We start from the raw sequence: 26,470 nt of genomic DNA, 5'->3' as shown, positions 1-26,470 counted from the left end.
TGGTGAGAATTTTTGTTTTCTTGACATTGAAATGTAATCCATAGTGATTTTCTTTAGTAAATGCTTTAAGTCCTCTTCATTTTTTCAGCAAGCAAGGTTGTATCATCTGCATATTGCAGGTTGTTAATGAGTCTTCCTCCAATCCTGATGCCACATTTTTCTTCATATAATCTATCCTCTTGGATTATTTGCTCAGCATACAGATTGAATAAGTATGGTGAAAGAATACAACCTTGCCACACACCTTTCTAAATTTTAAATCATCAAGTGTTCACATGTTTTGTTCGAACAACTGCTTCTTGGTCCAGGTACAGATTCCTCATGAGCACAATTAAGTGTTCCGGAATACTCATATTTCGCAATGTTGTCCATAGCTTGTCATGATCCACACAATTGAAAGCCTCTGGGTAGTCAATAAAGCACAGGTAAAGTGATATTAGTCAGTCATAAAAGGAGAAATATTTCATAGGACCATTATTGTAAAGGCTTAAGAAAAGATACCTATACTATAAGGGAAAAGAAAAGATACCTATACTAAAAGGGAAAAAAAAAATCTTTGTTGGTTACTGGTGGAGGTGGGGTGGGGGTGGGATTTGGGGGAGGTGGAGGAAGCTGACAGTAGAGCACAGGGTAGAGGTTCAGGTATTGGGGAGAGCAATACACGAGAGCGAGGGGGTAGAAGAACAAGGTAGATAGGGGAATACTGAGACAGGTTTGCATGGGCTAAATGGGACAGAGGTAAACAGTGATGTATGCTCAACTTTGGAAAAACAGAGCTCTGTGATACAGGGATTGAGGTAGTCTGAAGAGGGGAAATAATACTAAGATGCTTGACTATCTTATGAATGTTGGTTTCCCTTGCCTACTATTGTAAAAAGACACTTGAGTGGGATAGAAAGGAATGTCAGGAAACATGGTTACAGAAAGCTTGCAAGCCCATATTTAGCCTATAACTGATTGGAATATCTAAACAGGTTCTAGAACTTGCCCAATGAAATAGGCCTCTTGTGGAGCCTTTGCAGTGTATAGGAAATTTGGTGGAATCCCGAGCCCCATTGAGAACCTTCTGAGGTGGGACATAGAGGGGGGAGCAGCTGAGGACTCTGATTCATGAAAAGAGAGGGACTGAGAGCTGGCAGCCAGGAGGCAGACTTGCAGAATGTGACCTTTGGTGGTGTAGATTATTATATATGCCTGAGTATTTAAAAAGAAAAAAAAAAAAAAAGAGCTAATATGTATAGAGAAAAATACTGTTAACTGATGGCACATGGAGGGAATTATAAATGATAATCATTGTAATGAAACAAGGATGTGATTTGTGGAATGTAAAACTGATGATCTGCCCTGTAAACTTTCACTCAGTTCACAATAAAAACTTAATAAATAAATAAATAAAATAAAAAACCAAAAATAGAGTGAAAGAAATCAGGAAGAATAAAGCTGAACAGAAAATTTTAAAGAACAGTTCAAGAAGAGAAAGTCAATTATAATGATACGTGCAAAGATTCGATGGTTAAAATATTGAATGATGCAGAAAGCATCAAAAGAAGATGGAAAGAAAACACAGTTAGTATAACAAATAAATTCATGATAGAGTATATGATCAAGAGCCAATGGTATTGAAGGAAGAAGTCCAAGGTGCACTGAAGACATTGGCAAAGAACAGTGTTGATGGAATACAAATTGAAATCTTTCAATAATCTGATGCAATACTTGAGGTACTTACTTATCTATGGCAAGAAATTTGGAAGACAGTTACTTGGCCACATAATTGGAAGAGATAGATATATGTGTCTATTCCAAAGAGGGGTAACCCAACAGCATGTGAAAATCATCAAACAATGTTAATATAATTGCAAGTAAAATTTTGCTTAATATATTTCATAAATGGCTGCAACATTGACAGGAAACTGCCAAAAACTCAAAATGGATTCAGAAGAGGACATGGAATGAAGGATATCATTGCAGATGATAGATGGATCTTGACTGAAAGCAGAGAGTAATATAAAATTGTTTACATATGCTTATTGACTATGCAAATGATTTCAACTGTGTGGATCATGACAAACTATGGATAATATTGTGAAGAATAGGTATTCCTGAGCAATTAATTGTGCAAATGAGGAACCTGTACATAGATCAAGAGGTAATTGTTTGAACAGAACAAGGAGATACTGAATGGTTTAAAATCAGGAAAGCATGAGTCAAGTTGTCTGTATTCTTTCACTGAATTTATTGAATCTGTATGTTGAGCAAATATCCAATAGGCTGGATTATATGAAGAACAAGGCATCATGATTGGAGGAAGACACATTAACAACCTGAGATATGCAAATAATACAGCCTTGCTTCCTTAATATGAAAATGACTTAAAATGCATACTGTTGAAGATCAAAGACCATAGCTTTCAGTGTAGGTTGCACCTCGATGTAAAGAAAACAAAAATCCTCACCACTGGACCAATAAATAACATCATATTAAACGGAGAAAAGATTGAAGTTGTCAAAGACTTAATTTTGCTTGGATCCACTATCAACACTCATGGAAGCAGCAGTCAAGAAATCAAAAGATGTATATTGCATTAGGCAAATCTGCTTCTCAAAACCTCTTTAAAGTGTTCAAGAGGAAAGATGCCAGTTTGAGGATGGTGCACCTGACCCAAGCCATAGTATTTTCAATATCCTCATATGCATGTGAAAGTTGGACAGTAGAATAATTGATGCATTTGATTTACAGTGTTGTAGAAGAATATTAAAATTATTGCCAGAAGACAAGCAAATCTGTATTCAAAGAAGTATATCCAGAATGCTCCTTAGAAGCCAGGATAGTGAGACTTCGTTTCTCATACTTCAGACATGTTATTAGAAGTGATTAGTCCTTGGAGAAGGACATCATGCTTGAAAGTGGAGGGTCAGCATAAAATTGTTAAACCTCTAGACAGAATGGTCAAGATAAAAAGGGAAAATGCAAACTACCAATGTGATTATTGACTGGGAGACGTTACTACCAGATACGTGAATTTGGAAAAAAAAAAAAAAAAGAAACCAAAACTGTATGCCAATAAAGTCAAAAAAATTAGATGAAATAGACAGATTCATTTCAAGACACAAATCACCAAATTTGACACAAAATTTAAAATGTTAAATGTATTATATTTTTAAATGCTAATTTATAATTAGATACATCTTGTTAACGTAAATACCATGCCAAAGTGATTTTGCTGGTGAATTTGATTGAACATTGAAGGAAAAATAATGTTATTCTTATACAAATCCTGGAGCCTTGTTTATCATCAATGTTTTCAGTGTTGCTTGGCCTTCTTCTTTCAGTATCAATGGTGCTTGATCATATGGTACCTGTTGAAATGACTGAACATATACCAAGTTTTTTTTGTACAGAGACTGAGTGTTTTCCTTCAAACTACTGTTGATGTTTCTAACACCATTTGCTATCTTGCCCATAGGATATTTTAGTATTGCAACATGAGACTTTAATTCATCTTCCAGTTCATTAAGTCTGAAAAATGTTGAGTGTGCTTTTCCCTTTTGGTTTTCTAAGTTCAAGTCTTTGCACATTTCATTACAGTACTTAATTTTGTCTTCTCGAGGTGCCCTTAGAAATTTTCTGTTCAGTTTTTTTACTTCATCATTTTTTCTAGTTGCTTTACATTCTCTATGCTCAAGAGTGAATTTCAGAGTCTCTTCTGACATCCATTCTGGTCTTTTGTTTTTGTTTTTTCCCTGTCTTTTAATGACCTTTTGCTTTCTTCATATATGATGTTCTTGGTAGCATCCTACAACTCTTCTGGTTTTCAGTCACTAGTGTCTAATGCATCAAATCAGTTAATGACATGTTCTATAAATTAAGGTGGGATATAATCAAGCATTGGACTGCTAACTGAAACGTTGGCGGTTCAAACACACCAGCTGCTCATTGGAAACCCTATACAGGGTCACAATGGGTCAGAACTGACTCAGTGGCACTTAACAACAACATACCCAAGGTCTGACTTGACTCTTGAGGACTTGTTTTCATTTTCTTCAACTTCAGCCTGAACTTGCATGTGAGATATTGATGGTTTGTTCCACAGTTGGCACCTGGCTTTGTTTTTATTGATGATTTTGAGCTTCTCCATCTTCTCTCCCACAAATGTATCCAGTGTGATTCATTTGTATTTCATCTGGTAAGGGCCAGAAAAAAATGTATTTGCAATGAATAAGTCATTGGTCTTGCAAAATTCTATTATGTGATCTCCAGCATCATATCTTTCACCAAGGCGGTATTTTCCAGCAACTGATACTTCCTCTTTGTTTACAACTTTTGCATTCAAATCATCAGCAATTATCAATGCATCTTGATTGCATGTTTGATTAATTTCACACTGATGAAGCTGTTAGAATTTTTCAATTTCATCATCACTGGTTTTACTGGTTGGTGTGTAAATTTGAATAATAGTGGTAGTAACTGGTCTTTCTTGTAGGCATATTGATATTATTTTATCACAGAGACCATTTGTGGGGAGACCAGCTCTCCGCGGGGGGTTGTGGGACACGAGAGGAGACACGGAGGAAGCTGTGAAATGAATGAAAGGCTTTCTCAGTCAGTTTGCTGTGCTGTCCATGCTGTCCAGCTTGTTGCTCCTCCTTCTGCCTTCTGCTGGCCCAGCTCAGCAAGTCTTTACTTTTATACTTAAAATTGCACAGTACGTGAATTGACACTTTTATCTTTTCTTGAATTATTACCCAGTTAGTCACAACATTCTTGCACCTGGTCAACCTTGACAAAAATATTTCTGTGATGTTCAAACTGACCTTCATCTCCTTTCCCAGTATGTGAATAAACGGTTACTTCTTGTTCCCACTAAAAGATTAACTAATTATCAACTTTTTATTCTACATAATGTACTATTATTTTCATGATAGAAGTATTCATTAAATCACTTGAAAGCTATGTGGCATAAAGCCCAATCTGGCTAGTTGCTACAAGAAGTGTAAATTATCAAGTCAAAACTGTCTTTCACTTAAGTTCATTATTTTCTGCTTATTTATGCAGGTGCTTGTATATAGGGGTTTGTGAATTCTAGCTAGTGACTGATTGTGGTGAGGTCTATAGGGGTAGGTCAGCTTGACTCTAATATGCTATCTGCTTTTGTGGTCTCACAAATGCAGTTACTTAGGTTTTCTGTGAAAGGGAGTAATTTACACAATTCTCTTTGTATTCAATCCACCAAGGCTGAAAGCAATTGTTGCTAAGCCAGTTTTTCCTAAGGTTTGTAGAACTCATAGTGAAAGGCTGTGAATATGGCCATATTATATATTTCTACAAGTAAAATTAAGATTACTCTAAAGAGAAGGTAGAAAGTGACTTCTGAGAGCCATCTGTCTTGCAAGATGACCTTTCCAACTGCCGAAACTGTGTCAAGTGGCAGAAGTGAAGCTGTTCTCTACCCTGAACCGCTCCCAGCAAGTATTGTACATCAAGATAGATTTTTTTTCTTTCTTCTCTCTTTTTTTTATTTTAAGCTTTTATTATGAATTGAGTGAGTAAAGGCTTACATGGCAGATCATCAGTTTTACATTCAGCAAATCATTGCAATGGTTACAATCTCTTCCATGTACCCTCAGCCAACAATATTTACCTTTAATACCTTGTTCTTTTGTTTTTTGATGTACACATAACATATTGAAAATATGTGTTCATTTAAATGTCCAAAGGGCACACTTTGCAAGCCAGTTTCCTGCCCTCAAGCATAGTATCTTTCTTAGTCAATGGGCCTATTGTCCTCTGCTGCTCTGTCTCTCTATGCTATTGTCTCTGCCATCATCTCTGTTGTTGCCACTTTTCTGGTTAGGATCCCTCACTCCTCTCATGTTCTTACCTCTTGATAGTCTTAGGGGCCAATGTTCCTAAAGTGACAGACTATCTGCTTCCCCTTTTTAGTTACACTTTTTCTATATTTATAGTTGTGACAATCACCATTAGACCCCATAACAATTACTCACAATTGAATCATAGAGTCCTATCCCCCTCATTATCAGACTCATCTGGACAAGAGGAAAACGAATCATATTTTGAGTGCCTTTCAACCTGAGGGACTTCTAGCAGTATATCTGACAATGTTCATAAGGTTTGAAGTGGCTAACTATTCAGAATTGGTCTGCCTCTCCTATTATTAGTCTGTCTTACTCTGGAAGCTCCACTGAAAGCTGTCCACCATGGTGACCCTGTTGTTGTTGTTAAGTGCCGTCGAGTCGGTTCTGACCCACAGCAAGCCTGTATAGGGTTTCCAAGGAGACGATGGTGAGCTTGAACAGCCAACCTTGCAGTTCAAACAGCTTTGCGGTCTGGCGCTTTAACTCACAGCGCCACACCAGGACTCCTAGTGGTATTTAAAAAGCTGGTGGCATATCATCCAGCATCACAGCAACATGCAAGCCACCACAGTATGACAAACTGACAGATAATTGGTGATATAAGAACCTTAATTTGAAAACAATTTAACAAATTAGGTGCAAGTTCTACAATGAAAGCTATACAATATCTCTGAGAAAAATTAAAGATCTAAATAGAGATATGCCATTTTCACATATTAAAATACTCAATATTGTTATATTGTTAAGATGCCAATTCATTTAAAATTGATCTACACATTCAGTGCAATCCTATTAAAAATTCTATAATGCTTAACTGTAGAAATTGACAGGCGGGTCCTAAAACGTATATGGAAATATACAGGACCTAGAATGGACAAAACAAATTTGCAAAAAATGACCATACACTAAAAAAGAGGACATACACAAACACATCTTAATATGAGGCTATGTCAAAAATTATCCACACTCAGGTTATATTAAAATGGCCATCCATGTCCAAGGCTGATGACATCATTGCGCTTGAAATGATTCTGTCGAACAGATGATTGACTATGGGTTATGTGGCAAATCATTTGCAAATCAGCCATAGCTCTGACTATGAAGTCACAACAGACAGACTTGGGTTTTGGAAAGTTTGTGTGAGCTGGGTACTGAAACAACTTATGGAAGAGCGTAAACAGAAGCATTTGGACATCTGCAAACAAAATTTGAACTGATAATCAAAGGAAGGTAAAAGCTAATTTGAAAAATTGTTGCTGGTTACAAGACATGGATTCATCACTACAAGCCTAAGTAAATGGCAGAGTTTGAAATGGAAACATCCTCAATCGCCAACCAAGAACATTTTCAAAAGTCAACCATCAGCTGGAAAATTGATTCTTATTGATTTCTGGAATTCTTAATGGCCAGTATTGGGCAACTATCAAGAAAAATGTTCAACAATCAACAGTGCTCATTACAGTAAGATGCTCACTGAAGAGCTGAAGCCTTAATTTTGGATTAAATGCAGAGGACTGTGATCCAAGGGCATTGTGACCTTGCATGACAATGCACGTCTACACGCTGTACCCACACTGCTCATACACTGCAAAAACGTTGTTTTGAGGTGTGAAAGCATCCTCCCTAGAGTCCTGATCTTGCTCCATTGGGCTTTCATCTGTTTGGTCCCCTTAAAGTAGCCCTTCAAGGATGAAGAGTCACCTTTGATGAAGAAGTGAAGACAGCACTGCATTAGTGGCTTGCAGCTCAGACTAAAACATTTTTTAATAAAGGAATACAAAAACTTGTTGACAGACAGGCAAAGTGTATTGAAAACAAGGAGATTATGTCAAAAAATGATGTATGTGTCCTTTCTAATAGTTGATTAAAATAAATTCTATAGCCAGAGTACAGATAATTTTTAATTCACTCTCATATTTACTCTAAAGTTCATTTTTTATATTTACCTAAAAATTAGGAAAGGTGTGTACCAGGGTTGTATTCTTTCACCATACTTACTCAATCTATACACTGAACAAATAATCTGAGAAACTGGATTATATGAAGAATAATATGGTATCAGGATTGGCAGAAGTCTCATTAACAACCTGCAACATGTAGATGATAAAAACCTTGCTTTATGAAATGGTTAACTGATGAATATCAAAGACCACAGCCTTTGGTATGGACTTCACCTCAATGTAAAGTAAACAAAAATTCTCACCACTGGGACCAATAAATAACATCATGATAAATGGAGAAAAGGTTGAAGTTGTCAAACACTTCATTTTCTAGGAACAACTATCAACACTAATGGAAACAGCTGTCAAGAAATCAAATGATGCATTGCATTAGGCGAATCTGCTACACAAAACCTATTTAACATGTTCAAGAGCAAAGATGTTTGTTTGAGGACTAAGGTGTGCCTGGCCCAGTTATTTTCAATAATTCATAAGCGTGTGAAAGTTGGACAATGAATAAAGATCATAGTAGAATTGATGCATTTGAGTTATGGTGTTGGAGGAGAATATTTAAAAGTACCATGGACTTCCAGAAGAACAAACAAATCTGTGTTGGAAAAAGTATAGCCAGAATGCTCCTTAGAGGTAAGAATGGTGAGCACTTTCTTACCTCTCACATACTTTGGGTATGTTATTAGGAGGGATAAGTCTCTGGAGACGGACATCATACTTAATAAAGTAGAGGATCAGGCAAAAAGGAAGGACTTCAACAACATGGATTGGTACAGTGGCAGCAACAGTGGGCTCAAACATAGCAATAATTGTGAGGATGGTGTAGGACTGAGCAGTGCTTCATTTTGTTGTACATAGAGTTCCTGTTAGTTGGAAGAGACTTGATGTCGCCTAACAAGTTTATATACATTTAATTGTACTTCCCAATGAGTTTTAATTAATTAGCACAGCCACAATTAGAATATGAAACACTTTAATTCTCTTAAAAAAGTTTCTTTGTGCTCTTTAACAGTGGATCATTGATGTGTATTGTCAGTACAGATATAAAACTCATTGACTTCGACTCCATGGTGACTCACATAGGGCTGAGAGAACTGTCCCATAAGGGTTTCAAAGTTGTAGTCTTTATAGGAACAGAGTGCCTCATCTTTCTCTGTTGGAGAGGGCTGGTTAGCAGCAGAATGCCTAATTAAATCACCACCAAGGATCCTTCTTTTTACTAAAATTTCATATAAACATAATAAAGTGACTTAAAAAAAATTACAAAGACACATCATCAAATGAATAAATAAAATGTGCTATATCCATATCCATACGTTGAAATAATACTCAACTATTAAAAGAAAAGAAGCATTGTTTAAAGTTTTTTAAATGCAATCATTAACTGAAAACATTCGTTTCAGAGGTTCCTTCATGTTCATGTGGTCTTCCCTTTTGATTAGAAATCTTCTATAGAATCTTAAACCAAAGTTGCTCACTAAATCTTTGAACCAGAACCAAAAACAAAACAAAACAAAAAACTTGTTTTAATGAGTAGAGTCTGACCCAAGCATTTTAAGAAATTATGTGAGATCCATTGGCTGTGGCAAGTTGAAAGGTTGGATGTGAAGCTTAGGGGGTAGTGAGTTTAAGATAATGGTGATGGAAGAATTTGGAAAAGACAGCAAGAATGTTAGCACTACTTGAAGGGTGCAATCACTGTCACCGCATTGACCATGTAGAAATGAGTGCAACGGGGTAGTTTTGACTCTGTATACTTTCACACACACACACACACACACACACACACACACACACACACACACGGAATGAAATGCTGATTCATGCAACATTGGGAACGGAACCTTGAAACCATTTTCCCCTGTTTGGTTAGTTTGGGTGCTGGGAGAGAGACTTTGCTTATTTGACTGTGGTACTCATTGCCACCAAGCCTCTTCTGACTCATGGTGACCATGGAGGCCAGAGAAGAACTCCTCAATAGGATTTTCTTTTATGTAAGTTATATAGGGTTTCAGAGGAGTGGCTGGTGGGTTTATGAGGCTGTAAATCTTTACAGAAGCAGACAGCCCCATCTTTCTTTTGCAGAATAGTGGGTTTCAACCATCAGTCTTTAGGTTAGCTGCCCAATGCTTAACCCACTGTGCCACTAGGGTTCCTTTGGTTGTTAGAAGACTTCACTGATTCAACAGCAAGATATTTAGGGTAATAATTTAAGATAATAAGGGTAAACATTTTTCAAGTAGACTTTGTAATTGTAAAGGCTGTAATAAAAAAAATCGAAAGTACCATTATCGCATGAGCTATACCAAATACCCATTCTTTTTCTTTATTTTATTTTCTAACTTCATTAAAACTATGTCCTTTTTTATACTGTATTAGGGCAATTTCAGTATTCTTAAAAAAAAAAAAGGGAACATTTATATTTAAGTAATGTTCCTGCTTTTTTGTGGTTGTTAAATGCCATCGAGCCCAAGTTGGTTCTGACTCATAGCAACCCTGTATGGGGTTTCCAAGAAGCAGCTAGTGGGTTTGAACTGCTAACCTTGCAGTCATCAGTCCAGTATATATCCTACAGTGCCACACCAGGCATATAAATATTGTCTTGGTCTGACGCTGTAGGATAAGCAAAGGATTACAGCAATACCTCAGTATATATATTCTGGTGTGGTACTGCAGGGTAAGTAGTGGACTGCTAACTGCAAGACCAGAAGTTCAAACTTATCAATCACTCCTCAGAAACTCTATATACAGGGTCATTGAGTAGGCACTGACTTGATAGTATTTAACAACAACAACAACACACACACATATATATGGAGTCCTGGTGTGGTGCTGTGGGCTAATGCATTGAACTGCAAGGTCAGTTTGAATCGTGAAGTTGGTGGTTCAAGCTCACCAGCTACTCCTCAGAAACCCTATATAGGGTTTCTATGAGTTGGTACTGACTCCATGAAACTTAACAACAACAACAACTATATATGTGTGTGTGTGTGTGGTTGTGGTTATGAAGTACATATATATATACACACACACATATAGAGTCCTGGTGTGATGCTGTTGGATATGCATTGGACTGCTAACTACAAGGAAACCCTATACAGGCTTGCTATGAGTTGGTACCAACTCAATGACACTTAACAGCTATATATACATATACAATCTTGGTGTGATGTGATACAACAACAACTATATATACAGTCCTGGTGTGATGCTGTTGGATATGCACTGGATTTCTAACTACAAGGTTGGTGGTTCAAACCTACCAGTTGCTCCTCAGAAACCCTATACAGGCTCGCTATGAGTCGGTACCGACTTGATGACACTTAACAACAATAATGTGTATATATGTTATTGTTAATTGCTGTAGAGTCAGTTCTGATGTGTATAGAGTCCTGGTGTGGCACTATAGGATATGAATTGGACTGATAACTACAAGGTTGGTGGTTCAAATTACCAGCTGCTCTTCAGAAACCCTATACAGGCTTGTTATGAGTCAGAACTAATGGGAGCACTTAACAACATATATATATATACACAACATTACTTAAATATAAATCATATATGTATGTATGATTTATATTTAAATATATATATGTTGTTGTTAAGTGTGTAGAGTCGGTTCTGACTCATATGGAGTCCTGGTGTGGTGCTGTAGGATAAACACAAGATTGCTAAACATAGGTTAGTGGTTCAAGCCTACCAGCCAGTCCTTGGCAATTCTATACAGGGTTGCTATGAGTTGGAGTTGACTCCAAGGAACTTAACAACCACCACAACAACAATTTTTTGTTGTTGTTAGGGGCCATCAAGTCAGTACCAACCCATAGCGCCTTATGCACAGCAGAATGAAACACTACCTGAAATACAATACACACACACATATATATGAAATTAAAATTTGATCTTCATTTGACTCTCAACATTTCTTTGCTCTAGGGAGATGTTCCTGTACCATCCCACTATAGGTGAAGTAAACAGCCTCTACCTTGGGAAGTCCGGTAGATCAGCCTTTGTATGTTTGTTTGTGAGGGACTCTGGATCTAGTGTGAGAAGGTGTGCTTGTATGAGGGGTGGAGTGGAGACAGAAGTACATCCTTTGAGAATATTGCTAAGTCCTCAGATGCAGACACTGTGAGCCCTGCTCACTCATTCAAAAGGATTAACTGAAACAACAAAGAGCAGAAAGTGCAAATCTCTGGGTATGTATCTGAATCTAAATTGTAGGTGTCAGGAAGAAAGAAGTGAGGAGGAATACATAATTGGATTATTAGTAGTAGGAGCAATAGTTCACTGAAATCAATAGATATTGGCCAAACAGAATAAATCAGAAACTGGAAAGCCAGATTTAGGGGCCAGATACTTAGAGTGGGGAAGTCAGAGTCAGCTCGGAGCACCAAAACTCACTGCCATCGAGTTGATTCTAAATCACAGTGACCCCATGGGACAGACTAGAACTGCTCTTAAGGGTATTCAAGACTACATTTTTACAGGAGCAGCCAGTCTCTTCTTGCGCCCATGGAGCGGCTGATGGATTTGAACCACTGATTTGCTGAACGATTAACTCTCTCTACCACTAGGGCTCCTCAGCTTGTATCAGTCACTACCAAACTGAGACCACACTCCAGCCCTGGATATTCAAAGCAACCGTTTCCCTGTGGCATTGCACCGTCTCCTACCATCAACCCAGGAATGCTCAGTGGGTGCAAACCCTCACCCATCTCGTGTCAGCATCAGATGCTTTCTGAACAAAACCCTTCTTTACCAATTCATCTCCCGCTTCATGAACAAGAGTGAAAGGAATGACGAACTTGAGTCAGAGCAGAATTGGAAGTGAATTTAATGGGGGCAAAACAGGGCTGATTCAATTTTTTTCACTTTACATCCTCCTTCAGATAAATCCAGAGCAGATGAAAACTAGCTCAGGTACAAAGACCTATTCTAATTTGGAGACACAGAGATCCAGACTGAGTATCAGGGCAATCTTTTTAGAGGATTCAAATAAAGTAGGGAGGGGGATTCAGGATGACAATTTGTTAATTGCAGTCAATAGGCAACTGGGATGCATAAACGCAGTAGTGAAATGGTTCAGCCTCCATCTCATAGTTGTCTTTTCCAGGCCATATGCAGTTGTGCACCCTTTACTTCTGCTTGGTCTTTTGCTGGGCTGGTGCTGGAGTGACCGTTGAGGGACATGGCTCAGGTACTTTGGGGTGGCATGGTTCAGGCACCTTGGGGTGGCAGGGCTCAGGCACCTTGGGGTGGCAGGGTTCAGGCACCTTGGGGTGGCAGGGTTCCTTGGTTTGGGGAACACATGGTTCTTGAGGTGGAGGCTGGCAAGGCTGTTTCACTTGCTGCTGCTGAAGCTGGGGAGGTGGGATGCAGGGCTGCTTTTGCTGTTGGGAACTCATGAGTCAAAGGTGGTTGGACCTTGAGATTAAAAAACAGAAGAAGAAAATTTAAACAGGATTTAACTAAGGAAGAAACCATGTCCAGTGCCATCTCAGATACCTTAAGAAACAAATATTTTTCTGTCTTTCTCTGCCTTAAAGGATACTTTGATAATCTGAGTCTTTGAAGAGAAGAAACTCAAAGGTGGTTTGTTCTGCTCCATTTGGGCAGCACCTTTCTCTGTGCTTTTCCTTGCTGATATACCTTCAAGTCCAATTAGCATTAGAGCACAATAGCGGGATCATATGGAAATGTGATACTATTTTAAAAATAAAACATTTGTCTACCCATTCATTCCTGTCCAATTGAGTGGCTTATTACCTATCGGATAATTCCACTGAGCTCAAAGGAACTCAACACGATCTACTTCTGACTTCCTTCACACAACATTCTCTTCCTTGAATGGTTTCCCTCTCATGTTTACTTGTTCTAGTACTACCCCCACATCGGCCATCTAGTCAGTTCTGACTCATAGCGACTGTGTATAGGCTTCCTGAGGAGTGGCTGGTGAGTTTGAATAGCCAACCTTGTGGTTCAAACTGACCTTACAGTTCAATACTTATCCTACAGCACCACACCAGGACTCCATACCCACACATCCTAGCTCATCTCATATGATGCGTTTGAGAGGTTCTTCTAGAGCAAGTCTTCCAGAAGTCACCTCTCTCTTCCCAAACTGCCACAGCACCTTATTTGCCCTTATTGCCTTACACGGATCAATTTCTACATAGTATTTTAGTTATTCATGTCAATGTCTTATTTTCTAGAATAAATTGTAGCTTCATGGAGAACATTTCTTGTCTAAATTGAATTTTGTGCCATATATAGTAAATGTTCACAAAGCAATTTGGTGAAATAATAAAGTGCCCTAAATAAAAATTATGAATAAGGAAAGAATTATAACATCACTAAAAGTACTGTTTTATTTTGGGGACTCCTGGTGTGGGGCTATAGGATCAGCACTGAACTGTGACCCATAAGGTTGTTAGTTCAAACCCAACAACTAATCCTTAGAAGTACTATACAGGGTCACTTTAAGTCGAGAACCGACTCGACAGCATTTAACAACAACTACAACAACAACAAAACTACTGTAGAGTCCTGGTGTGGTGCTGTAGGATAAACACTAAACAGTATTTAACAACACAACAGCAAAAGCACTGTGGACCTACTAACTTACTATGGGTCTTTGCAAAAGCCAATCTTCTTGCTAGTGAGACTTGATTGGGAAGACACACTAAACTCTAGAATCTCTTCAAGCTCAAACTGACTATTTGGAAAACAAAGATTTCCCTAGATACTATAACTCCAACCAACACTCAGCATGGCTATACTGACACTAGAATAATGGGGAAGGGGGAATGACTTTAAGAATGTCAAGGAGGTGCCAATAAAAATAAAGTACCTTGAGTGAAGGTCTAAGTTCCAAGTCAAGAAACTCACCTGGTTTGCAGAAAAGAACAGGTTATCTTGTCTCTGGAGTCCGGTGTGGTATCCTCAGACAACTGTCCTTTTATACAATGAATGGGCCCTCCCTCAAGGAAATAGGATCTTTCTAGGCTGATCTGTTTTCATTCCTTATTTGTCAGCTGTGATTCACCTATTTCCTTCACTTATCTGTTGGCTCAGCTTTTGTGATGAAACCACCCACTTGTCATATTTTGTCACTTGCTTTCAGGTAATGATATCACCCCACTGCCCACCCTTTGCACCCAGGGATAATGTTTATGGTGATGGAGGTGTGGGATGAAAGCAGAGAGGAAGATGAACCTCTGGTGCTACTGGCATTAGAAGCCTTCCTACCTTCTGGAAGGCTCTAGTCCTTAACACTGATGAGCCTCATTGAGCTGCTTAATATTTAAAGTGGAAGTAGAAATAAGCAATAGGTGTTTCTGGTTTTTTTTGGCATGAATTATTCAGGTAAATAAAAATAAACATTCTGATTATCCATCATTCTGAGTATCTAGACTTGCAAGAGAAATACTCATTGACACTGAGTTAATTCTGAACCACAGCTAACCTATGGTGGTGGTGGTTATGTGCCGTGGAGTTGGTTCTGACTCATAGCAACACTGAACAGGGTTTCCAAGGCTGTATATCTTTACAGGAGCAGAAAGCCTCATCTTTCTCCCACGGAACAGCTGGTAGTTTTGAACTGCTGACCTTGTGGTTCACAGCCCGATTCCTAACCACTGCGCTACCAGAGCTCCTTAGGACAGGGTCAGACTTTCCTATAGGATTTCCACCATTGTAATCTGTTAACGAATTGGGCTGCATGGGACGCATGGGCCTTCTAGTGCATTCCCGTGATCTGTCTAATATGACTGCAAGCCATGAAATCCTGTCTCACATGAAGACTCCTTCTTGAGCGGTTGGTGGAATGGGGCGCACAGGGACAAGAGAGCTAAGATTCCCTGAGTCCTTAAACTGCTCCAGATAATATGGAACTGAGGTCATTAATCCCCTAATCCACTAATACCTGTCTTCAGTATACAAGCTGTTACAAGGTGTGATCTGTGGAAAATCCCAGCCACCCCTCAAAACCAGGTGGTTGGATACACTCTTCCTCCTTATTTCCCTCACTAAATGTTTGTGGAGCATCTGCTGGCCTCACGGCTGTGTCATTTCCTATGAACTTGAGCTCAGGACCGACCAGCTGCAACCAGAAGTTCCTCCCACTGGGTCCTCCTATCTATTCTTGTACCCTGTGTCCTCACATAGTGCCTAGTGTGTAGGAGTTGTTTATTGAATTGACAATTAAAAAATGAGTGAGTGAATGCATGAGGGAATGAATGAAGTGATATGTAAAGAGAAGTACAGAAGCTTTTTTGAGCACTACTAAAAAGCTCCTTGGAGTCCTTGTGTGGTGTTGCAGGATAAAGCACTGGACTGCTAACCACAGGATTGGCAGTTCATACCCATCAGAAACCCCATACAAGGTCGTTATGAGGCAGAATAGACTAGACTGCACTTAACAATAACCACAGTACCATCTAAAGAATAGAGCTATTTCCCTTCGGGCTGGCGCCACTGCCACCACCATGCTCAAGTATAAGACGTGCCTCTTGCCTTAAGTCCACCAGCCGCTCCTTGGAAACACAATACAGTGTTGATATGAGTCAGAATCGATTTGACAGCACTTAACAAAAACAACAGCATGCATTAATTTAGCTCTCCTGCAGGCTTGAGAGTCCTAATAGCATAGTGGGTTAAACATTGGGCTGCTAACAACAACGTTGGCAGCAGTCACTCCAAGACAGAAAGATGAGGTTATCTGCCCTATAAAGATTTACAATCTTATCTGCTCTGTCCTACAATCTGCTCTGTCCTAATCTGCTCTGTCCTACAATCTGCTCTGTCCTAAATGGTTGTTAGGAGTCAGAATTTATTAATAGTAGTATGGTTGGTTTAAGGAGCTCTGGTAGCGTAGTGGTTACGAATCGGGCTGCGAACCTTAAGGTCAGTGGTTCGAAACTACCAGGTGCTCCGCGGGAGAAAGATGAGGCTTTCTACTCCCGTAAGGATTTACACCCTCGGAAACCCTGTACAGGGTCGCTATGGGTCGGCTCCGACTCGAAGGCACTTAACAACAACAACAACAACAACAACACTCACAGAAGCAGAAGTCAAGAAATCAAACGATGTATTGCATTAGGCAAATCTGCTGCACAAGACCTTTTTAAAGTGTTGAAGAGCAAAGATGTCAGCTTGAGGACTAAGGTGCGCTTGACCCAAGCCATTGTATTTTCAATAACCTCATATGCATGTGAAAGTTGGACAGTGAATAAGGAAGACCATATAAGAATTGATGCTTTTGAGTTATGTTGGTGGAGGAGAATATTGAAAGTGTCATGGGCTGCCAAAAGAACCAATAATTCCATTTTGGTGAAGTTATAAACAATTCAACACCTCAGCAGATATTTAATAATCTCCTACTTTTTGACAGGCAGACAGCTAGATCTTAAGGACAATCCTTAACAAGGCAGAGAAGGTTCCTACCATCCTAGAGCGAACAGTCTGGAAAAGGCAATCCTAAATCCAAAAATCTTGGTTGTGATAAGGAGATGGTGTGGGTACTTTGGCATAAGCTGGGACAAATCGGACAGCTGTGCCTGAAAATTAGGGTCAAAAGAGACCTGATCATCCCCATAGCCTAGGCAGGCCACTTAATTCTCTGAAACGGTATACATTGGCAATAGCAAGTTGGTGTTGAATATAGAGAAATAAAAGAAAATGGGGAAAGAGGGGAAAGAAATTAGTAAATTCAGTTGTTGTTGTTAAGTTGGTTCCGACACATAGTGACCCTGTATAGGGTTACCAAGGAGTGGCTGGTGAGCTTGAACCACCCACCTTGTGCTTCAAACAGACTTTGTTGTCCAGCACATTATTTAGGAAACTGAACAAGACTTTTCTGAGTCAGAAATAAGGAAGAAACAAACAAGCAGTTTAGAGTCCAGAAAACTCCCTCAGAAATGATTTTTTTTCCTGGAAATTATGGAGGCCAAGACATGGTAGGGTATGGAAAACACAGAGTGGAAGAAACATGGAAGGACCTTGAAAAGAATGTGCATTTTTTGCCCACACTGCAGATCTGCAGTTTTCCAACCTGTGTGTAGGTTGATGTGATAGTTAAGGTTTTGTGTCAACTTGACTGGACCAGGATTTGCAGTGGTTTGGCCGTTGAGATGTGGTTATCCCCATGGTGAAACCAGATACACGCATAGTTTACTCTGTGATGATTGGCTATGCACAGCCAACTAATTGAAAGGATGTTTCCTTAAGGATGTGACCAGCTCCCAATATAATGAACACACAGGGAAAGCATGTTCTTTTTCCCACAGGGAACTTGGGACTTTACAATTGTGAGCCATTTCCTTGATAAACGTTTCTCATTATATACATATATGTATGTATAAGTTTTACTGTTTTTGCTTCTCTAGAGAACCCAGCCCAATATAGTTGTACCTCAGTTTCCTCATGCAGAATCCATATCTTACTTTCTAAATTGTGAGCTGAGTGGGAGACATCTGACAAATCAGAGAAGAAGACCTGAAGTAAAAGAAGCTGAAACAAGAAGAGAACAATTTCTCAGTTAATCCTTGATTCGCTGCAACAAAGTCAATGGGCAAGATTTGAAGGCTTTGGCTTATGAGTGTCAGTAGGATAGATGAGTATTCCAGGGTCCCTAACAGAAGTTCTAGAATCAGGATGGGGATGTGTGGAGGTGAAGAGACATGATTGCTTTTCCCAACAAGGTAGCATATTGGGTCCACCACACTTGGGTTGCCTAACTGGGATTTGCTGAGCGACTATGAAATGTTTTGGAAAGACAAGACATAAATTTATGTTTATGAAATTATAATAAAGATTATAAAATGGAGTTCTGTTATGGTGCTGTATGGTAAGCACTGGATTGAAATATCAGTTTGAACCACAAGATCAGCAGTTCAAACTTACCAGCCACTCCTTGAAAACCCTACATAGGGTTACTATGAGCCCAAACTGACTGGATAGCACGGGACCCAACAACAAATAACATTTCATAGTATATAATGTGGAAAGGCAGATTAAGTCAAGGAAAAAAATAAACTCTAACACAGGAGTACCCAGAAATAATCACAGTTTATATATGCTATACCTAATGTCAAGATTCTAAGTATTCCAAGATTGCAATTCCCTTTTTAAAAATCAGGTGCATTCATGTTAACAAAGATTCATCTTATTGTTCATATTGTTAGGACTTCGCTTTTTAAATTAATTGACAACTTTTCAATATGAGTAAACATTCTTTTACAGCTTTCTTTGAATGATTGTACCATAATTTTAGCATATAGACATTCATTAATTATTGAGCCAATTCACTTATGGTACACATTTTAGTTATTAGCACATTTTGCTAGGGCAGAAGGCTCACTTGCAGAGTAGGGTTCTTCCAGGCACTTAATTGGGGGAGCTAGGTTTGCTACCCAGACAACTAGAACTTAGTACCTTCAAATCGAAGCTTATGGCAGAGTGGAGTGCCCTTTAGGCATTTATTAGCAGTGCTAAAAGAGCTTTGTAATGTTGCCAGAGCAGGGCAGAGGCAGGGGGCCTGGTGACTGAGAGGCTGGGGACCACGGGAGGTAGAGGGGGCCTGCCTGTGGCCCTGGCTGAGAAGAGGCTGTCCTGACCAAAGAGCTATATCCTCAGACTCTCTGATCCTGAATTGTAACCTGTTACTTCCCTAATAAACCCCATAATTGTGAGCATTGTCTGTGAGTTCTGTGTGGCCATTGCAATGAGTTACTAAACTCAGCAGAGAGAGAAAGAGAAAAAGAGTGTCTGGGAGAGATAGTTGATGTTAGAACTGGTAAAGAAGGTTGACAGGTGGACTCATGTCTGACTTCTACATCATAGTAATTGGCCTTAGGCTGATACTGAGTTTGAGTCTCTGTGCACCTTGTAAAGTCTGAGGGGGTCAGAAGTGGCCCCCATTTCATTATTACACTATTTCTCCACTCTAGATCAGCCTGTATGATTGTGATTTGTTCTGGATTTTTCTATACTCTTTCATCATTGAACTTAGCAGTAATGTGAACTCAGCTCATATCTTACAGACCCATGTAATGCCAATCTCTCATATCAGGAATAGTCATCAATGACTCATCACAATTTCCTACTATTTCCAAATGGCTCTGGAGTATTTGCCAAGCTTATCTGGAGTGCATGTGCATCATGCAAGTGCTGCCTGTCATCTGCCTCACACCCTGTCAAGAAATGGCATTTGCTTCCTGATGAATACTGTAGTCCCTCTGGAAACTTATGTTGACTTTTCTGTTTCAAGATTCAGCTCACTAATATTCGAGATTTGCTCAACACAGTCCTACAAATTTCCTGGTCTCCTAAACTCCAAAGGGGATACAGGACAAAGAGCCATGGCTGTGAATCTGGATAACTTGGTTCTGGGTGTGACTCAGAGACAGAATCCCTAGGTGTCCTTCAGTAATTGTCCTCTCCTTTCTGGATTTCAGTTTCTTTATGTGCAAAATGAAAGGGCTATACTAAGTGCCATTTAGGTCACTTTACAGCCTAATATTTTAAAGTTCAATAATAGGGTTTTGTCCAGTATTCATCTCACTTAGGTCATGTTTCCTTCTAATACCTACTTAAAACTCATCTTTTTTGTCCATATGTTTCTATGGGTTGTTCTGGAACAGACACTATACAGAGTCTGTGTGTGTGTTTGTGTGAGATGGACATGGATACCATATCTCTTAGAGAAGATTGAACATATTCCCGGAGAGTCATAGTGAATTATTCTCTCCACTTTCCTGATACAGTCTTAGCAGCTACATACAGTGAATATCCAGTGAAAGTTAATACTGCTTGTTCTAATGAAGGTTGAGTTTGTGTGTGAGAAAGAGATTGTGGGCAGAATACTAAGGGCCAGAGGCAGCTTGGAGCCAAAACCAATAGAATTGAGACATTACTCAGTCTAAGGTAAGAGGAGAACCCTGCTGTAGCTGTAAGTACTAAAGTACCAGACAGTTGGTATCATTCCACAATTTCCTTTGATAACACAGAAATGGCCTCTAAGAATACCCCATGTACCCCTTCCAATGATTTCTATATTCCAATGAGTAATAGGTATAGAGGTCCTTTGGTCCTTTCTTTTTCCTCACTATTTATAGCACTTGACTCATGGAGGAAGGGAAGGAAGGAGGCAGAATCAGTCAATGACACATACAACTTAAGTGCAATGAAAAGCGTTTTAATTGGGGCAGAGCAGGAAACATGGATTTCTTTCTGTCCAGAATTCCTCTTTACATTAACCCTGAGCAGTTGAAGACCAGCAAAGCCATTAAGATCCTCTGCTTAACTCAGAGGCTTAGGGACCACTCCAGAGTATACACATGACAAAGCTTCAGTGCCTATATTTAAAATGGAAATAAGAGAGAGACAATGACACAAGGTGACAACATAATGATTATAAGGTCTACAGGCAATTATGACACAGATGCAGGTTGGAAGAAGATGTTCAACATCTGGTGGTCAGCTCCTCAGGGCAAGTCTGAAGGTCACGTCACTTCTGATTGGTCTTCTGCTGGCCTAGACCTGGAATGATTGGTGAGGGGTATGTTGTTGGATGCTTGGAATGGCCTGCATCTGGGACCTTGGAGTGATCGTGGTCAGGGCATGTGGGATGACCTGGCTCAGGATATCCCGGGTAACTTGGCTCTGGAAACTTAGTGTTGCCAGGTTGTGGAACATGGGGGTGGCATGGTTCTTTGGTTCCGGGAACAAATGTTTCCTGTGGAGGCAGGCAGGGCTGTTTCACCTGCTGCTCATGATGCTGAGGTGGGGGAGTGAAGGGCTGCTTCTGTTGATAGGAACTCATGATTCAAAGGTGGCTGAACCTAGAGAAAGGAAAACTGAATTAGTGATTTGTCTAAACAGGGGAGAGACTAAGTTTAAGATTAAATATGTCTTATTTCACACTCCCTCAGAAATGAGAGTCTTTCTATTCGTCTCTCCTGTTTCCTTGAACTTTAGCTCAAAGGATGCTTTGATGATTCCTGTACTCTTTCAAGAATAGACGTCTTAAGATGATTGGTTCTACTCCATGTCCCTCAAACCCTTCATCTGTTTGTATTTTTACTGGCACACCAAAATAGCCATGTTAGAAACACAACACAGCAACACATTCCTGGGATAGATATTTTTAGATAATTAAAATTTTGGATAATTAAGATTTGTGATATAACAAAGCATTGAAGTCTGCTCCTTCATGTCTACCCCATAAAGTGCCTGAACTCTCACTGGTCAATGCAATATAAAACTCTTCTAAGCGCACGTGTTCCCACCTGACCCTTGCTCACAGTCCCCGCTGTGCGTGCTTTCAGGGAGGCGTTCCACTCAGTGCTGCTGGTCTGTAATTACTCATCATGATGCTCTTCCCTCTGCCAGATGTCAAGTCACCTTCCTCAAATTGTCACAGCACATTACCTGCCCTGCCTTTTTTTTCTAGTAATCACTTTCCATTTTATATGTTTGAATTTCCAAATTGCTTAGTGTAATGCTTTTGATATTATACAATTTCTGTAAAAAAATTAGAAGAAGAATAAAAATGTCACTTAAAGGGCCCCGTATGTAGACACTAATCCAAATTTTTCTGCTAACTCATGAGAGATCCTTCCAGAAATCATTTCCTTTTACTGACTACAAGTTGCACAGCTATCATGCCAGATTTGAAAATCTATAAAGTCCACTACACCTGGGACATACCAGTTAATTGGCCTAGTTCTACCTTCTAGTTCAGTGTGGAGTGCCTATGGTCTTAAATGTTTACAAGTGGCCATCCAAGGCACAATAATGAGTCTCTATTCACCTGGAACAACAAAAGAAAGAGTAAGAATCGAAGAGGATATATAATGTATGGCTAATTGCCTTCATGAACAACTGCTTCTATCATGAGACCAGAAAAACTGAATGGTGTCTGGCTACTGAACATTTTTATCAAAGAGTCTATAGAAAAATTCTGATCAAAAGGGGAGAACCACAGGCCAGAATTCCAAATTTTTATGGACTCTATGCTTCTCTATACTTCTTGGGTGGAGTCCTGGTGTGGCGCTGTGGGTTAATGCGCCAGACTGCAAAGCCGTTTGAACTGCAAGGTCGGCAGTTCAAGCTCACCAGCCACTCCTAGGAAACCCTGTACAGGGTCACTATGGGTTGGAACTGACTCAATGGCACTTATCAACAATAACAACAACATACTTCTTGGAGCCATGGAGGTTGGATAAACCCCTGAAACTATTGCCCTGAGACAATCTTCAAGACTTAAACAAAACATATCCTCCAAAGTCTACTTAAAACCAAGTAATAGTTAAGCTTACCTAGTAGAAGCTGTCTGCCTAAGCATTGTACTCTTTTAAGAATCAAAGAATAAAGAATCAAAGTGACAACAGCTACTCCAAAGACAGACATCTTAGGGGGACAGGAAAGTTACATTAATGGAGGAGGAACAACTCAGAAAAAGAGGGTGACAATGGTTGTACAACTGCAAGAATTTCATCAGTGTAACCAAATGGTGTATGTAGAAACTGTTGAATTACTGTATGTTTTACTTTGTATGAGGGGACTTCAAAAAGTTCATGGAAAAATTCCGTTCCTTTCATCTCATTTGTATCTGAACTTTTTGAAATCTCCTTATATATTTTCAACAACAAAATAAATAAAACATGCTTTTAAAAGTCTATTATGAACAAATTGCAATGTCATTTGAATAACGATAATAAATCTTTGCAATGCTAAAGAGATCCCAATCTCTATAAAATGTCCCATTCAATATAAAATATTAATAAACTCCCAGAGGAGAGACTCACCTTGTACACTGAGAAGAGTGATCTGTCTTGTCTCTCTGATCTGCTGAGACTGTCTGTGAAGCTGGCTTTTTATGCAGCAAGTGAGTCCTGCCTTAAGGAAGTGGGATTTAGGGGGCCACTCTATCTTCATCCTAGCTTTTGTGATGAAAATCTGGGGCTTAACATTGTTTGGCACTTACTGTCTTACAATGATGTCACTTGGGCCTGCCCGCATTGTCCATCCTGTGTGTCGGGGTCTTTATGTACAAAAGGTTTCATGGGAGGAGCAGGTTAAATTAGGTTCTGGGACTGCTAGAACCAGACACCACCTTGAGCAGGACCCTAATCTTTACCCCACGTTTGCCCTGTGGTGCTGCTAAGTATTTGAAGCAGCTATAGAGGTAAATATGGGCATATGTGGTTCTTTTGAAAGGCCATGAAGATGGTGAATCATCTGATTATTCATCTTTTCGTAGATCCAATCTTGGGAGGGGAAAGAAAGGTTAGAATGCTTGCTTTTGAACTTAGCTGCCTTCATGCCAGAGGAAACTTTTAGCAGCGACATTAGTCAGGGTGGTAGAAGTTGCTGTCATAGACAGGATTGACTGGACCTGTTTAACGTGATGGCACGGTCCTAAGGTCCCTGCCTCTCATGGTGTCTCTTGTCTGGGCATGACACAGAAACACGAGAGGTGGGATAGCTTGAGTTTCACAGCAGTCCTCTCCTTTGCTCACAATAACATGATACTGTGGTCACTAACCCAGGAGATCTTCAATAGGCAATATGTTATTAGGTGTGGCTCATGGGAAATCTAAGCCTAAACCTGGGTGTGTAGATCGGCTCCTCCTCAAAGAGATTGGGACCTCTTTGAGATTCTAAAGGATATATATATAATTTAAAATGAAATCGCACTTTGAGTATAGTAGACTTTTTTAAACATATAATTTTATTTATTTTGTTGTTCAGAACACACAGAGCAAAACAAATACCATTCAACAATCTATACATACACCATTTAGTTACACCTCTGAGGTCCTGTCACCTTCATGAACCGGAGCCCCAAGCACCATCACCTTCTTCACAAGATCCTCAAAATTTGTTTTGTTGTTGCTGTTAAGTGCTGTTGAGTCAGTTCCTACTCATAGCAGCCTTGTATAGGGTTCCCAAGGAGCAGCTGGTGGGTCTGAACTGTCAGTATCGTGGTTAACTGTCCAGTGTGTACCCTACAGTGCAACACCAGGACTCCAAAGTCAGTAGTCACACTTTATGCCTACAAACTGGTTATAATAGGTGCTCAGTCAATGACCAATTGTTATATTTTTTATCTCAGTAGGTTCGCGAAAAAGAAAGGCATAATCAAGGCAAGATAGAAGAAATAAATGAGAGAATGAAGGATGAAACAATGAAGGACAAAAGGGAAAACAAACAAACAAACAAACATTACCTTAGAAAGAGGCCCAGAGACTCCTTTGAGAACCTTAAGGAAATGGTAACTTGGAAATTACTCACTATCCTGTGACAGGCGTTATGGCATGAACTAAGAGTAATGGTTATGGTTCATTAAGGAAAAGATGCTTTTGTGTCCTACCCTATCTATTTCCTTCTGTCTCTGCTACCATTTGACCTGCCACTTCCCTCTGGGTTGGTGCCACTGCCACTGCCAAGCATAACTTCTGGGACTATGGAATGACGTTAGCTCTCTTGTAGGCTTAGGTCCAGGTTTCTCTCCTTAGTAAAAGCCTAGATAAAACCAGGCTGCTTCATTTGTGATTCTTAGCTCCAGTGGAACCTGCTTCTTGTTCCTCTATCCTCCATTATGACCAAGTTATCTCTGAGGCCCTAGATAACCTAAACCTCAACTCTGAACTTGGGTCATTCTCATATTATCCCTTGATTATGGTCTTAGGGTATAGAACAAATTCCTTTCTTAATGACTATGTTCCTGCCCTGAGTTTCTTGCCTTGACCTAATGGGGCCTCTTCCTCCCTAAGAAAGACCTCTCTGTCTTCAATCACTAAAATTTCTATTTCTACTTCTACCTCCAACTTGTTATTCCTGATGTTCTTTATTAAACACAGTATTAAGGTTCTTTCTGCTCTTCTGAGAAGATTAGTTTATTCAGCAACAGTGCTGGGTGGTTCCAGTAGAAGAGTGAGCAAATTGTGTGACTTTTGACTGCGAGTACCACCTCCCTCCATCACTCATCTGTCAGTTTGCCACATTGTGGTGGCCTGTGTGTTGCTGTGATGCTGGAAGCTATGCCATGGGTATTTTTATTACTAATATTATTACTGTGAATGATGTGATAGTCGACATGGGAGAACACCAGTCCCACATTCATCCTATACTACTTCGCTTCACTGCAATGATTACAATTCCCCAAATACATCACCAACCAACTAAAGGGTACACACCCTGCAAGCCTGCCCCCTGGCCATCAACACACAGACCCTCTCCCTCCCAGAGTCCAGAGTCCCCAGCTGTTCCATCTCTCCATGTCATCCTCTCAGCCTCCATCTCTGGCATCGCTGCTTCTCTGGACAAGGTCCCGCACTCTGCTCCTCTCCCTTGATGGTCCCAGGGACCTCGGCTCCTGAACTGCAAATCAACTACTCACCTCCTTTTGTTACAAAATGTCTACCTTTACATTTCCAACCCTTACAGTAGCAATCATTCACTATTGAACCACAAGAGTTTTATTCTCATCTCCTTTCATCAGTCTCATCCAGACAGGTTGGAAACCTCTCAGTGGAGATTCTACCTTCCCACGCAACCTCTGGAACTAGATTCCCTCTTGAAAGCTTGTAAGCCAATCACTTCTTGCCTTTTGTAGTCCCTCCATTTTTTTTTTTT

General features: G+C 39.7%; 1 protein-coding gene and 1 pseudogene across 1 annotated transcript; one reads left to right on the top strand and one right to left on the bottom strand.

The window, feature by feature from the left end:
- LOC102840066 overlaps positions 1–26,470 on the top strand; it is a 1,013,887-nt pseudogene that overhangs the window by 540,611 nt on the left and 446,806 nt on the right.
- On the bottom strand, positions 12,964–21,650 carry SPRR3 (small proline-rich protein 3). Its single transcript, XM_006861682.1, has 3 exons — positions 21,426–21,650; positions 18,239–18,337; positions 12,964–13,233 (listed from the first exon to the last, which is right to left on the bottom strand). The coding sequence occupies exons 1-3, from the start codon at positions 21,648–21,650 to the stop codon at positions 12,964–12,966; spliced, it is 594 nt and encodes a 197-aa protein (XP_006861744.1).

Source organism: Chrysochloris asiatica, unplaced genomic scaffold (genome assembly GCF_000296735.1).
Source record: "Chrysochloris asiatica unplaced genomic scaffold, ChrAsi1.0 scaffold00042, whole genome shotgun sequence".
NCBI classification, from domain to species: Eukaryota; Metazoa; Chordata; class Mammalia; order Afrosoricida; family Chrysochloridae; genus Chrysochloris; species Chrysochloris asiatica.
This window is presented reverse-complemented; position numbering and strand designations above follow the sequence as displayed.

Coding starts and splice junctions, on each gene's coding strand:
- SPRR3 (XM_006861682.1), bottom strand. CDS start 21,650: ATGAGTTCCTATCAACAGAAGCAGCCCTTCACTCCCCCACCTCAGCAT. Junction 18,338..21,425: donor CTGACCACGATCACTCCAAG/GTCCCAGATGCA, acceptor TTCTTGTTTCAG/CTTCTTTTACTTCAGGTCTT. Junction 13,234..18,238: donor TTCTGCATGAGGAAACTGAG/GTACAACTATAT, acceptor CACCTTTGACTC/ATGAGTTCCCAACAGCAAAA.